Source organism: Anopheles merus, chromosome 2R (assembly GCF_017562075.2).
Source record: "Anopheles merus strain MAF chromosome 2R, AmerM5.1, whole genome shotgun sequence".
Lineage (NCBI taxonomy): Eukaryota > Metazoa > Arthropoda > Insecta > Diptera > Culicidae > Anopheles > Anopheles merus.
Genome location: NC_054082.1, coordinates 48,982,449 through 48,999,340, shown reverse-complemented (window position 1 = coordinate 48,999,340; position 16,892 = coordinate 48,982,449). Strand labels below are relative to the sequence as shown.

The 16,892-nt window shown below is 44.7% G+C and overlaps 1 protein-coding gene across 2 annotated transcripts in view; it reads left to right on the top strand.

The window, feature by feature from the left end:
* Positions 1 to 16,892, top strand: part of LOC121603629 — a 64,263-nt gene that overhangs the window by 34,112 nt on the left and 13,259 nt on the right. For both annotated transcript variants that reach the window (XM_041932652.1, XM_041932654.1), the window contains exon 3: positions 7,476 to 7,597. In XM_041932652.1, the coding sequence (XP_041788586.1) occupies positions 7,476 to 7,597 (122 nt within the window). The remainder of the gene's footprint in view (positions 1 to 7,475; positions 7,598 to 16,892) is intronic.

Genomic DNA, 16,892 nt, shown 5'->3' with positions numbered 1-16,892 from the left:
TTGCGCGTCTGCTTTACGCACGAAAGGAGGAGACGTGTGCATGTGGGAGGGAGCGAACATGGCGCAAGCCTGCACTCGTGACCCCATTGGCAATCGAATGCATGTTGCGTTCGTGTTCGAGGTCGAATGCCGGATCTAAACTATCGATGGTTTGATTCGCCGTTATGATACGGCTTGTAATGTGCGAGTGGTGATAGGCCGCCATAGATCCCATTAGTAGTGGCATAAGTAGAAACAGATGTAATGATAGTTGATGATGCTGCACTAGTGTGGATAGTAGGATCAGTAGTAGAAATATTCTTAGTAACTGCCAAAAAACAGTAATCTCAGCTGTAATAGTAGTGGCAGTAATGGTAGTAATGGTAGAAGTAAAGTCGGACCTTCGGGTTCGGATACTCAACTCCTACTATATTTATAGTAGTAGTGATAGTAGTATTGGTTGCAACAATAGTAGCAGGATCTTAGTAGTAGTAATAGTAGCGATGGTGGTAGTATTAGTAGTAGCTAGTTAGTGGCAATAGTAGTTGTTATTGTAGTATTATTGGTAGTAGTAGTGTTAGAAATCGTTGTAGTGGTAGTTTTTGTTTTACACTATGTACTATGTTGTATTGGTATTAGTAGCAGGAACAGCTGCTTACATTGAAAAAATCTATGTTTTGACTTGTTTGTGAATCATAAGCAGAAATTCAATAATTATCTTAGTATAGTATTAGTAATTGTAAAAAAAGAAAAAAAAAGAAAAGTGGTAGTAGCAGTAAAAGTAATAATACTTTTGTTGGCACGATATCGATCTCGTGCGAGATCTGTCAGGCGAATGTTGACATATATCGAGCTATCTTGATAATAGCTCGAATAAGTCGCAATAAATCCCTCAGATGGCGCTATGACATACAGACAAGGACGAAAATACGAGACAGCTAGATCTCCAATATTAGGGCCAATTAGGAGAAAGTTCATCTACGGTCAACTTTAGGGCAAACAAGGTCAAGGAGATCAGCTGATCGAGTAAAATGCCGCCATCGTAAAAGGGACAGTAGCAAATATACACTGAAAGAAGAAAGACTAATCTTTGAACTGTGCAGCGAAAACCCTATACGCGAGAGCCAGTTGCAAGAAAGTCTGCAAAGCTACCGAAAATAAACGGATTGTTACCAGGCGTAACAACAACTTTTTTTTTATTATTAGTAGCTGCAGAAGCATAGATACAGAGTAGAGTAGTAGTTCAAATGTTTGTTTTACTTCTGTCTAAATCATCATTGGATCTTATACACTGGAAACTAAAAACCTACTTTATTCTCTTTCATCGTCATCAACTTTTGTGTCCAACCTTTATGATATTGCAACACTACTAACATCATTTGTATACTATAGAGATAGTTTCAAAATGTTTATGGAATTGGCACATTGTATATTCGTTTCATCTTCGTCATCATCATCATCATTAACATTGCATTAATAGGTACAAATTATAGACGCGTTGGAAATGTTTACAAAGTTCGTTCCAATTAAGCTTTCGTAATCGCGCACTACGGCAGAGTGCGGGGGTTTGGTGCTTGTGGATCGATACGTAAAGCCGCATATCAAACCACGCGATTGATAAGGATGGCGCCCTTCTTTTTCCCATGATCGATGTTTATAGCTTACCCCTCGTAAAAATCGATGCCGAAACAATAGGCTGTTTGGCGGGGTGCGTTGCTTCTTTTTTTACACATCCCACATGCGTCCTTCTCAGCCCGCCGTTTCGTAAGCAATCGTATTAATTAGCGTTGGGATCGTCCAAAGGGAATTATGATGGACGGGGGATCGAGTAAATAGCGCCCAACAGGTGGAAGGTGGCTTGGTAAACAAGTTGTGATTAAGTGATTTCAGATCTCGCCTCCCATTGCGTGGCCGTATATTTCCATCGATCAGTCTATTATCGTTGTTGCAGCAGCATCACACCACAATTGTCGGCTATTGACGTAGGTGCACCTTGGAAATGCACTTGCGCTCAATGCGGTTCTCACAGGTGCGTTTGCCGCCCCGGCGAGTAGTTCCACGTTTCCACGCGTGCCTTGTACAGGGTGAGAGGAAACAAAATTGACCTATTAGCCTTTTCACAGTTTGAAATTTTGATCATTTCCTTGTTTGCTTCACGATACACGCGAAAAAGCTGTTTGGAAGTGGTGTAGTTCTTCTTATTTTTTTTTGCATTCGCGAATTATGATCGACAGCCGAGGCACGCCCATTATGCGACCAATTAGTGGTTCAAAGTTTTCGTGCCTTCACTTTCGATTTCGCAAACTCGCGTGTTTCACGCGTGTCACATCCTGCAGGCGGAAGGAAATGTCCAAACAATCCGACTTGCCAGCGCAAACTCCCAGACGCTGAACGGGGGTGAACGGATAGGAGCGAACCGGAAACCAGCACTCCTCAAAAAAAGCGAACGGAGTGACGGGTTGGCGAAAACTGCAGCCACCCCAAAGTGACATAAGTTTCGGTTCGCCGACTCCCTTCACATTCGTCAATTGATCTCGCCCAGGATGCTATTACTTTTGAGCGACTTTCTCCGGTTTTGTGTGCCGGTCGCGAGCGGAGAAGAAAATCGCCGAAAAGGAAGTGAACAAACAAAAAACAAAAGTATAACGAAAATAATACGAAGCCATGTCACATTCGCGGCGAGCCAGCGTAAAACCGAAAGTGTAAAACAAAGCTGTTGGCCCCTCGAGGAGGGGCCAGCATGTTCGCGTCAGGGTGCGCGGGATCAATGGAATTCGACCGTTTGGGTGGTATATTTTATCCCACAACGCTCGCTTTCGTGCGAATTATACATCGGGAATTGATCTTGCGAACATGCGGCGTTTGTTTTTGGGCTTTTTTTGGCTGGGAAAGCGTTGCCATTGTTACTCCAAACCCCGGGGAGGAGGAAAAGCCTTTCTTCGTAAAAGCATTTCCCTCGAGCGCATTAAAACGATGGGGAGCGTTCGCCACCCGTCCCTATGCCACCGCTTTGTATTAATTTGATTTTTGGACTATAATTAATCGAATTTCGTGCACTTTTCGAAAAGCAACGAAACTTTGTAACGCCTGTTTTAGTCTAAGGCACAACAGGGAAGGGGGGGGGGGGGGTAGCTGAGGGTTTATAGCTTGCGTGTCGCAGAATTAATCTATTTTGGGTTTCCTTTTCTTTACGTACAGTCCACTGTTGACGCTACCTTTTTACTCTAGACGGAAGTCGATTAGCGCTTTAGGGTCGGAAATTGGGATTAAAAAAAAAGAAGAAACAAATCTTGCTGCAAATACAACGGACACCTGCGATAGTCGTGCTTTGTTTGAACGCTTCGACGGTACGTTACAACACCATCGCGCTAGTGATGTGCTCTGTGGAGCGCAGCCATGTCTCCGATCTGACTGCAGTTTATGGTTATTCCGAATACGACTCCGGCAATATCAGGACCAATAGTTCCACTCGGAGTTGGCGTAGTTTTGAGTTTAAGTCGTCCGGGGATGGAATCGTCCGGCGTGGGAGTTGTCCGGAGTTAGAGTCGTTCAGAGCCGAAGTCGTTCGGAGTTTAAGTTGTCAGGAGTTGGAGTCATCTGGAGTTGGAATCGTTTGCAGTTTGGAGTCATTCGGAATCGATTGGAGTCATGGTCGATTGAAGTCTGAGTTGTCTGGCGTCGTAGTTATCCAAAGTGGCATTTCTTTTGGCTTTTTAATCTTTTGCTTTGCGCGTGCATTACATAAACAGGTCTTTCTTTCTAAGAATAGCATTCATCGACGACAGCATCCTTGGTCCGGCCATCTTCGATCTGGCCGACCCCGGTCCAAACCAACCCCCGTTGACGCTGATTCCGTCTGACTACGACTCCGGACGACTCCGACTCCGGACGACTCCGACTCCGGACGACTCCGACTCCGGACGACTCCGACTCCGAGCGACTGCGATTCTGACTCCGGACGATTACAGACGACTACGGACGACTACGATTGACTCTAACTCCTGATAACTCCGACTTCAACTCTGGACGATTCCAACTTCGGAGGGCTACCCATCACTACATTCAGAATCGATAGCAGTGTGCGTTGTTTGCGTGTGTATCATCTTTGCAAAGCCGGGAAACGTGCAGCGTTGATTGATTGGCCGCCACCGCACGCGGACCGGTTCGTTTGTTCACTTCCGGTTTTCGGTAACTGTCATCGATCGTTTGCCCTTCCCATTTTCTCCGCCTTGCTTACATACCAACCGGATCGCGAAATTGCCCGCCTCCAATGTGCGGAAATTGTTGTTTACCGGTGTGGTCGGTTTACGCGATGGAAAACGCCCTTCGCGCGCCCGCTCGCTGTCCGAAGGTGTCGCTCGAGCGAAGGTACTGAGGAGATGTCACCGGTAATGTGGTGTAAATGATCAGAGTCGTTAGTGTTTACGCTTTGATTAGAATTGTGGTTTAATTATAGATATTTGCTGCTGTTTGTGTAGCGCTATAACGATTTTATTTGCATAAAAATAGGATGCAAGGAGAATGCGATCATGCGAGCAGAAACTGATTAACTTTGAACTTTAGCTAGAGGGGTGAGTAGCTACTTGAAGTTCTACCATAAAAGCTGCTGCCAAAGAAGCGCTTGTGTTAAATTTGTTTTAAATTGTCAGTTTTAAGAGCATTATTTACACATTTGAATAAAATAATTCGTATGGAAATCACCATATTAAAAAAATCGTGGAAAAGTGCGGCTCTGAGCCCATTCAACCAAGTAGACAGCTCGCTGGCCTGGGTTCATGAACCTCCGAATCGTTTTCCCTCCAAAGCACATCCCCATCATAGTGCGTGAGCGAGGGAGAGGAGACGGTTTAATTTTCCTTTCTCGGTGCACACCGTGAACGCGCGCGCACACGAAGATTCACGGCCACTGGCCAACTCTCGCCCAATTTGAGCCACACAATCAAGACCGTGAAGTGTAGTGCAGCAGCAGCCGAAACAGTGCGAAAGAGAGAAAGAAAAGGCAACGCCAGCGAGCAGATGGATGTTATCGGAAAAATAATCTGCTCAGCTACTGGCGGCCTTCCGTACCACCGCACAAACCGCGCTTTCTTCGCGTTTATTTTCATCTGGCAGTGAGTATGGCGCATAAATTATGTACCCCCCCAAAAGAGAGCTTTCCTTTTAGGCGGACACCGCATCGCGCGGCTGGTGGTGGACACCTTCCCAATCATCTTCTCGCACTGATCGGCGCCTAGCCCCGCTCCAATCCCTGTCATGATCAAGATCAGACGGCGACCATTACCCGAAACGCGAATGCGTGAAATTTACGTCGTAATGCTCGCTGGCTGTGCGGCCACCACTTGCCGGCGGAACAATCTATTTTCAAACGATTGCGTCTTGAGCCTTCAAACGTTCCCCCCCCCCCTTTTCTTTATCCGGTAATTAGTTATGCGACAACTTGCAAAGATTAATTCACACAATACCCCAGCACTCTCGCGGATGTCGTGGAATCTCCGCTCTCCTCATCGCTGCCATCTAAACGCTGCTCTCGCGCTATTTAAATTCACGCTTGAAAGGCATGCAAAGGCGCGTCGGTGGTGTGCGGTTGAGATAAGCGGTTGGTTTCGATACGGAGAGCGTCACCTTCACTCGAGCAGGCCAATTAGTGCACGACACACACACACACACCAGCCTCCAGCAGGAGCAGGAGGAGTGTTGTTTTTCGGAGGGAATTTATGGTGCACTTTCTTATCGGGCTTGCTTTTCAACACCACCGCACACGTGCCCAACGGGCGGTCGGTTTCAAGTCCATGTGTGCGAGTGTGTTGGCGGGACTTGAGATGATGGCGGGCGTGTCACGTTGGCAGGTTGGCACGGGGAGCACCTTATCGAGTGTGTTGTTTGCCGCATCAAAACCGACCGACCCCTGAGTGTGTGTTGTTTTCGAGAGCGTCCTGCGATGAGACGGCGGTGGCAGATTGGATGACTTTCTCCCCTATGTGGGCGCTCGTAACGATCTTGGCCACCCTCGGCTGGGTGTGATCAATTAGTGGCCCCTCGTGACGATGATCGTTGATGATGATCGGATTTTGTTGTTTTTAACACACACCCGAATAACACTAACAGAACGTTCAGAACTGTCAAACTACCATCGAGTCTCTTCCACATATGTATAATGCCTGTGCTGTCACACAAACTGCACTGTTTATGATGGGCCATTAGTGGACTTAAATGGTGCATATGTGTGTGTGGCAGAACTTTTTGCGAGAAATGAAATAAATTAAATTTCCATTGCCGTAATGAGCGATGCAATGTGGTCATTGCCTTTGCGCCGGCGGTACATTTTTCGTCTTGGGGAGCACATCTCCGTACCAAGAAGGACCGATTTGCACCTTGTTGAAAGATTTACTAATGTGAGCGTTGCACTTGCTGTGAGTGTAGTGGTTTATTTTCTCCCTCGCAGCAGACACACTCGAAAGAGATACTTCTCTGGGTTTTCCTTCTGTTCAACGGATCGTTTGTGTTGAAAGATCTAGAACAACCAAGGCTGTGCTGTGACTGCACGTTGGTTTACAGCGGTAATTGAAAAATTCCTCACCGATTGCAAACACATTCACATCGATAAGATAAGCAGTGCTAATAAATTTCTTTCAACAATCAACACCATCGACTCTATGTATTGCGGGGGTGCAAATCAAAATTCTTCAGCAATGTTGAAAGCGCAATACAAGGGTAATTGTGAGTAGGAGTTAGAGGTTGGTAGTGTATTTTTGCACCACATAATATTTGGTTATTTATTAGGCAAGATTCAATAACACAAAAAGTGGTTTTTTCTCGTTATTAGATTTCATGAGTTACACCATCAAACCTAGCTAATAAGCAAATGATGACGTCTTAACGATTGAAATGCTTACCTATGTTTATCAAAATGCTTAAAAATGTTAAAAACGAAACAAATGCTATGTATCATTGCCTTTTAGGGTAATTGTCCACAATAATTGGAGACACATGTTTGATAAATAGCATACTTATTCGTGTTAAGAGATGACTTAACTATTTTCAGGCTTTTGTAAAAAAAATAAAGCATTATGGTATAAGATTTCATTTTTTTTAGTAAATCATGCAGTTAAATTGGTGTACTGTATGGTGTTTTGGTGGCTCTGACGTCATTCTGTTAAAAGCTGTTTATTAGCCTACAAAATGCTCATTATACATGCTTGCATTTTTTTTCGCACCATCTTTTGCAAACCACAAAGATTAAATATATCTGTAAAGAGAACGTTATCTGCAAAATTGAAACAACGTCAGAGCGCAAATTTCTTGGTCATGTGGTCTTAATTGCCTCCACCGCACACCGGTAATTGCTTTGGCCGCAATGTCTCACAGCCCCTGAATATGGAGGGGGTTTTACTCTACGGTCTGCAATCTTAGAATCTACATACTACTCCGCTAGATCATCCCGCATGGTGGAAAAAACCGCCTTTACTAATTACCTCCATTTTTGAATCTACTTCCAGGTGACACATCGGTCGACCGGTGACGTAATGGTGCTGAAGATGAATCAACGGCGCGCTAACCGGCCCAACATGTTGCGCGAGGTGCAGTTGTTGAACAAACTGTCGCATCCGAACATCCTGAGGTGAGTGTCGATCGAGCGATGTGTATATCCCCATCTAGCTAGACTTTCATTCATTCGCAACGGATGAATGAAGTGGCGAGAGTGAAGTTGCTACACATCTCGCTACGTGCTTCACCGATAGTCTAGTCTTTGGCTGGCTTGAGCAGGACCGGCTAGAACACACCACTTGGGAGAAAATGTTTACAGAAGAAGCCGGGGCACGGCTCTGGAGTATAATTGATTTAAAAAGCCATTTCCCATTCTTTTTGCACCGAAGCAGAGAGCCGCTAGAGTCGATGCAATTTCTTTCCATTTGCTCACTACTTCATCCGTTCGGTGTACCCTTCAAGGATATGGCTCGATGGATCTTGATGGATTCTTGGTGGTGCAGGAACCGTCCGCGCACGCAGGGTTCGTCCTGTTTGTCTTCCTGCTAGTTGACTTTGCGGCGGGAGGAATGGGTAGAAATGGATTTGCGTTCAAATTGACTTCCGTTACAGGTTTGCCTTTTTTCTCCCGCTCAAGCTTTTCAGGTGAAATAGGGGCGCGCCCGGCGTGTTGTCGCGCCAGGGGAGTAAACAGCATGGGAAAGTAAAAATTACACCCCATCACGAACACGCGCACAGAAATGCATTTCCTTCGCCCGTCTAGACGGGGGTGTTTGTCTGTGTTTACAAGGCTGGGCCACGCTCAGTTGGTTGGCTGTCTGGGCGGCATGGTTGTTAGTTTGGCGGTAACCAATGCGGATGGGGAGAAAGAGAGCGAGCGCAGTATTGCATTCCATAAATCGTTCGGCTTGCAGTTATGATGGGAATGGAATGTTGTGATTGACGGTGAGTAAGAGTGTTCTGATTAAGGATACGAAATGAAGCTTGGGTGTGTTTGTATACGCAAGGAAAGGAAAATGAAAGTAAAATTAATTATTTAGTTGTCTTTCTTCTAATGCTACGATTGGCATGCCGTCTAGGGGGTGATCAGGACATTATCATTCGTTTTTAAAAGGAAATGTGAGTTCTCAAGACTAATACTCTGTGTACGCGAATACATTATTTAAACGAATTAATTGGAAATGAGAAATCTGCGAAAACAAACACCGGAAAACGACTCTTTATATGCTCTTTCCAAAAAAGAGAAGGCAGAACTCATCCATGCCCTCTCACTCACCCATTTCATTACATTCGGCCATGTTCAACCAACTTACACCGTGGGGTAGCGTGACTCTTATTGGGAAGATTTATTATCGGCTGTAAGCGTTTGTGTACGTGTGCATGTGTGTGTGTTTAGTTCACCCACAAGAGCACACGAGCACAAAAGCATCCATTTTCACATTGCCAGTGGAAAACGCGATCGCCATGTGCGGAGGAGGGCACACAAAGTTCAAGGGTCGGTGGCCCTTTACGCGTACGCGGAAAAGACGCCCAGCGCTTACACGATTCGTCCGTAAGCTGGCGCGGAAGCTGCTGCTGGTTCGGGCAAAAAGAGTCGAGCGAGTTTTCTGTGCCCAGCGAATGTAGATTATTTCAGCAATGCTTGTTGTTGTCCGTTTTCTTTTTTTTTCTTTTTTTTTGGGGAATTATGAATTGAAAAGCTTAGTTCAGTCTTTTCAATTTTACAACATTTTCGTTTACTACCCCGGGGGTATCAGGCTGGGCAAACTATCGCTCCTGGTCGCTCCTTTGCACGTAAACTATTCAACAAATGGGTGCAGAGCAGTGTTTCGTAGGTGCTATGGTTAGTGCTGCTTGTTTTACGCCTTCCGAGTCATGACTGGCCTTGATCCCGCTCGCTCCTTTATGCTCTCCCGCCGTCTGCATGTGCTGCGGCTGTGGTTGGTAATTTATTCATCTTCTGCGCAAACCCTCTAAGCCGGAAATGACCGTGCGAGCGAGGCATGACTGCCAAACACAGCAGCAGCAGCAGCCTGCCGTTGAACTTTGTTTTATTTATTTAATTGCAATCTTTAATATTGAAACACACCGAGGGGGTGAGTTTTTCTCTTTTCGCCGTGTTTCAGCGTGGCGCTGTTTGTGCGGTTTGTTTGTTTGTTTGCCGTGTATGGCGTTTTCACACAACAAAGTGTAGTTTTTTTTTTGTTTGGCAATATGCAAAGCACTTCGAACGGGCTTAGTTTGTTGCAATGGTGGTCGAGGGTGCTGCCAAGCGTCGTGCTCGTGTAGTGCTTCGATGACCGTTTCTCTTCGTCTTGGGCTCTTTTTTGTTTGTGCGTTCCTGTTTTACGGTTTTTCTTTCTGTTACTTACAATTGCTCCCGAATTGGCAAACATTACCTACCGCTTTAAGCTGCAAACCGGTGTTGCTCTGCTGGTGGAATTACGACTACTGATGCCACAAAAGGTGGAGAAATTCATCTCGCACAAAAAAAATGTTACTCACTATGCATGCAGCGTGTGGTGCGGCTTGCGGAATGAAATCAAAACAAATGAAATCATACGAAAGATAGCGAGAGAGAGAGAGAGAAAAAAAAGCAGCAATGAAAAACCTGAAAACACCTTTTAGACAACGACCTATACTTTCGCATACTAACACATACGCATGCTCAAACAGCCTTGGCAATGGAGACGCCCGATGGACGCCGGCATGAGGCGAGAGTTAGCGCCCGGCGGGGGGTGCATGCGGGCGTGTTTGCTGGGAGGAAATTAAGAAACGAGAGTGAAAGCACTCTTCGAACACTCGCCGATCTTCTTCGGCCAACGCACTGTTGTTCGACGAATTGACTTCCCCAGGCCCACGCCCGTTTCCCCTCTCGGTTCGCATGCGTTCGTCTGCTTCGGTTTTGCTGATCGTTGTCTCCGAAGCGTTGTCTGCTTTTCTGCGCCAAAGCCTTTTTTTAAATCCGATCATGGACTCATCAAAACATTTGTGCTTTTTTTTATTACTTTGTTGGTTTTTAGTATTCATTTTATTTATTGGTCTGTTTGATTTACAATCTTCTTGTTTTCACCTGTCCGTCACGCTGCAGTTTGAATTAGTTACTTCTATTAAGTTAATTCATATATTGGTGGTTATTCAGTTAATTAATAAATTTGGACATTTGGACGGGTGTTCAATCACTTTCCTTCTTACCTTTGAGTACAGTTTTTTTTTCTTTTCGACACTTTGCGTTTGTACCATGAGCTGCCAGATGACAATCATTCACAGTTAGTTTATGCACCTTCTGCAACACTTGATCGTCACGAGCAACAAACGTGTTGCCTTTCTGTTCGCTCCCCCCCCCCCCCCCCCTTCTCGTCTTGTTCGCACCGTTTGGGGTGTGAAGGGAGGAAGCTAAAGACGCGTTTAACATACGCATCGCGCGAGCTCCCACCAAACAAAAGGCACAAACAACCGCGAGTGCGACGACGTGGAGCAGGATGCCGCCGTGGAGCGGCACGGGAAGGCGCACGAGAAACGATCACGTTTACGTTTGCCAAGCGTGCAAAGGCTCTGTTGTTATTTTTACGCTTAAGGTTTTATTTTCTCCCTCTGCACCGCTCTTTTGCTTCACTGCCGTTTACCGCTGCTGTGGCGGGCGGCCCATCTTTCGCGATTAGCGCTGCACTTGATGAAGAGAGTGTTTCGCATAAATTGTAGGAGGTGAGCGAGTGAGATGCAGCGAGAAACTGTTGGACTCCTCGATTAAAGGGAACTGGGGGAGGGTTGAAAACAGTTCGATTTGCCCTGTCTGTTGGGATGCTATGTTTTGCGTTATGCACACACACACAAACCAAGTGTAGGGCCAGCAGGCAAGTCAATGTTGCCCACCAACTAGCGCAAAACGTGCAAACGGCCTGTGTAGTTGTGGGAGGCGTTGTTGAGATTTTCACGACACGGGTCTATGAACTTGCTGAAGGTTACGGTTGGTGCAAAGGCTCGGTTTGCAGACGATCTCGTTGTGTGGCGAGAACTGCAATTGGTGCGATCCCACCATCCCGCTCGAAGATCTCGGGGTACATTTCACTGCGATTTGCTTTTATTTTTTCAGTCGGATTTTCCGCCCCTTGGAAGATTGTACAAATGTTTGCCTTACTCTGGAGTGCAAACCTACTCTCGAATTGAAACGGCACAACGATAAGGGAATAAAAGGATTAATGCTATGGTAAATTTAATGCTATGTATATTATGCTACGGCGAATAATAGTTTGCACGTAGTTTTACCTTATTTTTCCTAATTTGTATGGGGAAAAAAAGATCCGATTTGCGTAATGTAATGTAAAAGATCTACATTTTTGGTTTTTATTTCATAAATAGCATGCAGTTTATGATTATTTACAGCAAAAAATTATAGCATTACAAGGAACGCGTTTTCTCCCTTTTTATTAATATAACCTTAAACTGTTGAAGGAAAATTTCTTATAGCATTTATTATAGTGTCATGAAATCCCATATTAGACAAAAGAATGATGTGCTTTTCGAGTTGAATATAAAAATGTAATTAATTGCCAACTTCTTGTTTTAAGACAAGAATTTTCTCCCAAGTTATTTGAATTATGAGGTCATTTATTATTGCGCTGCGTTGGTGAAGGGCGTCCTTCAATATTGGCAGAAGTATATGGTCCACGGACAACGACGACGACGACGGCTAAAGATCACATAAACAAAAGTGAAACAATTTTTCCTATTCTGTCGGTTTGTCGCTGTCAGTATCAATTAATCAGCTGTAAAATTTGCCCATACGGTCGTGTACAAAATGAACAACAATGTTGCACAAGATGGAACGCTTCGTAACAAGCATTTCAGTTTGCGATCTTCCCGTCATCTTCCTTCAGTTCGGCTCAATTTACACTGGCCGCTTAGTATACAAACAAATCACATTCAATCATCGCAGACGGGCACGGGAAGGATTGCCCCTAGCAAAATCGGCATGATGCGTGTGTGAGTCCCGTTTGTTTCACTAGACGTTTTTTATTGCTTTCAAACGTGTATGTTCTGAGATGAGTTGTTTCGGTTGTGTGTGTGTTTTCATGCTGTGATGCTCATCCTCAGTTTTGGCTACAAAGTATTTTTTTTAGTTGTTGTTGTTCATTAACTTCTTTGCTCACTTCCGAAAATACCGCGTGGGTGTTGGTTGAAGCTATTTTCGGGTCGTGCATGAACAACCTGTGTGCTATTTAGAGCAGCATGAAGAATTTGAATAATTTGGCGGCGGGTTTTATTTTTATGTTTTTGTGCGAAACGGTATGAATTCGGTTGACCCTATAATTTGGTGACGTTATACGGTATTACAATAATTACAGTGCTAGGGCTATGTTTGTTATTGTATAGTTGTTGATTAAATTGTATTTTTCGCCGCAACAGAAATAGAAGAAAAAATGAAACCGATGAGATCCTAAACGCACAAAATGTTTTCTCTGTTTTTTTGTTTACCAGCAGCATATTTTCGCAATCAATAATTCATTTCTGTGAACTCAACTCGTTTTATACATTTCACTTTATGCTATTTTTATGCCGCAGGCAAAGCTGGATATTTGCATACGGATGTGTATTAAATAACCAATCTCCCTTCTCACTTTCATCGAGTGCGGGACCGAATATTGTAGACCGAACATTGCCAATAAATGTTGTCCGGAGATGTTTTTACGAGACAACAATTAACAGCTCCAAATTGTTCAACATTCCTTTCCATTTTGTTGCTGGCGGGAAATGCAGCAAGTTACAATGCAGCGTCCACGATACAATCAATAACGAAAATATGCTACGATGGGCCATTGCACTCCTTCAACAGCCGGTCAGTCAGTCCATTGCATAACTCAGGCAAAGGAGCAGCTCACCTCACTGTGTAACGCCACGGGTATGTTGCCGGGTTGCATCTTACCACGGACGATTGCTGGCTGGCTAGTGTTTTATTTTCGCCACATCGTGCAGATAGCTTTGCCATGTTTGGTCGTAAAATGTGTGACCAGATTTGAGAAGTAGTAACCGATGAAGTGGGCAACAAAAGACAAGTAGAAAAGAGAAGAAAAAACTCCTAAAGCGTATGAAGAGGGAAAGAAGACAGCACATAAAACACAACAATCTGCCAACATTAAAACCATCGCCGTCGACGGTAGCGGATAGTGTACGAGAAACCGGAACCTCGGTACTGGATTCGATCATCGCTTTGATCGTTCCCAGCTGGTCAAGTGAAACAAAACAATCCCGCCGCTACTGGGACACTCTCTACGAGGGCGCACAAAAAAGTGGTTGAACTTTTTTTATTATTTTGGTAGGCTCACAGTGGACACACACCACTTGCCCGTGGATCTGCTGCTCCATTTGTGCTTTTTATGCGTTTCGATAGGAAGGGAGATAGAGAGAGAGCATAACGGCGCTTGCATACACATCTCACAAACCCTCTTTGGAATTGTCTCCATCCACCGGGAATAAAACCGAAACTCTCCGTATCGAAAGTGAAATTTGTTTTGGGAAACCAGCTGTGTGTTGGACGTTGTTGCTGCGTGTGCAAGATGTTACGCGGAATCGGGTGAACCGTTCGATCGTGTTCGAAGTACAGTTTTTTTTGCGAATTCGCATCACGTTTAACGGATTTGCATTGCTTAGTGGTGGAATTGTTTAGAAAACAGTATCTTTTGAATAAGTAATGACACGTAGCATAACATTGAAATCATAGCAACGAATCAATAATATGTTGAGTTTTATGCTATTGTACCTGCAACTAAAAACAGTTGATCGAACTCATTAAAACACCATTAGAAGCAGTGCACTAAGTGTGCAACGCTGCATTTGCGCATCGACTGTAGAGTATCGTTTGTAGTCGATGAGCCACATTCCACACCGATGAGGCTTTATGGGGAGTTGCCACTTGCTCGTGTTTACTGACTTTAATCGCACACTTGAGTAAATAATGTACTCCACATTGAGACCCGCCTGCCCTAAACCTTCACAGTTCTCAAACAGTTCAGCTTGTTATAGAAGTCATAGATCAAGCATATGGCAACGGTTTTTTTTCTTGCTCTGCAGCCAGCGCCGGTAATAACACGGTCCCCGAATATGGGCAAACGCTCAAGATCGTCCAGATCTGGCGCGATGATCGACCTCAATTCGCCGTATGTGTGCTTGCTGGTGGACGCCAGTAGATCCGAACAAAGGTCACCAAGCATGGAACGCACCGGGCCGTCGTTCTGTGCTAATTGAATGCGTCTGGATGTCTGGAGGGCGCTTCTTCCCTGCAGGCCGAGGCGATAAATTGGAAATCTTGCAGCGCATGCTTTCTTGCTGACTTCGTTCACCGGCGCCAGGCTCTGCACCCACCCGGCTTAGTGAAGCGATCGTGATTCCACCAAACCCTTCCAAACGGTTCCACTTTATCACCTCAATCTGTTTGCTAATGGCAAGAGAAAGAGAGAAAGGGGATGAAAACGAGGCAGCTTCAGCTCATCGTAAAAATAACCCAAATTACTAACGCCCATATAGGACGCGCCTCGAGCGCCAATTACGATTGTCAATTGGTTGTTCGGCTGGATCAGCTTCCCTTGCTGGGCCTCTCAAACGTACTGGTGATCGCCATTTGATCAGAAGATCGAATGTAGTGCCATAAATCATTTAGTTGATAGCTTTCATCGAGAATGATGGGAAAATTACGCTGACCGGCAAGCATCATATGATCGAACCGATTGAACAATCAACTAGCTGGAATCAGCACGATGTCCCTGCGGCAGCAACAGCAACGGTGGAGACAGTTCCTCGCCCAAGCTCATTGGAACCTTCGACGGGAACCGGTACCCGCATGCTGTTCATGGCTTAGCTCGGAGTGCTCTCGAAGCTACGTACGAGAGCATATTTCTTCCAACGCCAGAGCGCACCACCCCATACGGTATAACGGTTCCTTCCGCTTTCACGAGCATCGGAAGGAAAGTAGGCGATCGAGTTGATTAGGCGCGCACTTGGCTGCGCTTTGCTCCTTTGTCGGAGGGTAGGGGGATGGTAGAGAGAGAGAGGAAGCTAGGGCTGGCAGCTTGCAGGTTGACAGACATGCTTTCATGGTCGTCCGTGTCACGTGCCTAATTTTCGGGCTAACGGATGAAATTTCTCCTTAGCGTTGCCATCTCAAGCACGGGACGACGGCGGCGATACGCTTCACACACGAATATGATGAGCTTTATGGCTATAACTGATGCGATTCTTCCGTGTCGCTAACGGGCGGGCAGTAATGATCCCGCCTCGGGTGTGGAATGGAGCAACTTCTCTTGACTAGCGAGATTAAAACGTCATTCAGGCGAAAACCCTTAGTGACCGCGAGATTCCGATTGATGTTTTTTTTTTTGTATTTTCGGTTTGCCTAAAGCTGCACGAATCACGATTGCGCAACGGGTTGGTGATCACGTTTTGTAAAATATTATAATATGTCAAAAAACAAAACTCAGAAAAAGTAATTTTCAAAAACAACTTTAACCCTTATAGAACATTTATTTATTATTATATTTTGAAAAAGTGGGAAACTTAAAATTCAAATATACAAAATCATTGAATATGCAGCGCGAATCTCGAATCTGACGGCTAAATCCGTAAGCTCATTTCATCTACAAATCTTAATCCCGCACGCGAACACGGTTCAATGAACAGGGGGCCGCGAAGCATTTGTGAGAAAATGGAGCGATAAACAAGCATCATTTGAATAACCTGTAGGGGGAAGGGAGGTAGGCACAAAAAACCTTCGGTGCCTCCCGTTAAAGGGCGCTGCCGACGAATGCGCGATCCGTTCAAGCGGAACAGTCTCGAGATGAAATTGAACCAAGGCAGGAAACAACCCCACTTGAACGGGATTCGTAACACAATTGGACTGGGTTGGGTTTTGGGTGGATTAAGGGTATTATTTAAAACAATAAACCGAGGGGTAGAGATTAGGGAAACGCTGCCGTCTCGAATTCGGGCGAGTAAAGAAGTGGAGCATTGCATTTATGTGACGATCTCATGCCAAAGACCAGTGCCATGTTTACTGCGGTGAGGGTTGTGTAATATTTTGTGGAGTTTGAGGTAAAAAATAGGGTTTTCTTAGCCAAAAATTTAACTGGCCATTTTTGCAAATATGTTATATGTTATTAGTTTTTTTAAATAAATTTAATTACTTCAAATGTTTGATACATTTTTTAAAACACTTAAGTAAATTTCTATTTTATATTTTAAAAAAGTCTGGTGTAAAATCAAACTGGTAGGAGCTGTTTTAGTATTTCTAGTGTTGATTTCACGTTTATTTTCCTAGCATGATTTAATTAGTCGATCGATCATTAAAGCAACAGTATGATTGTCCAACATTCCTCTAGCTATCGACAGTTTTCCAATCATCATTCACTCTTGCTAACTGATCTCACAGCAACAAAAAA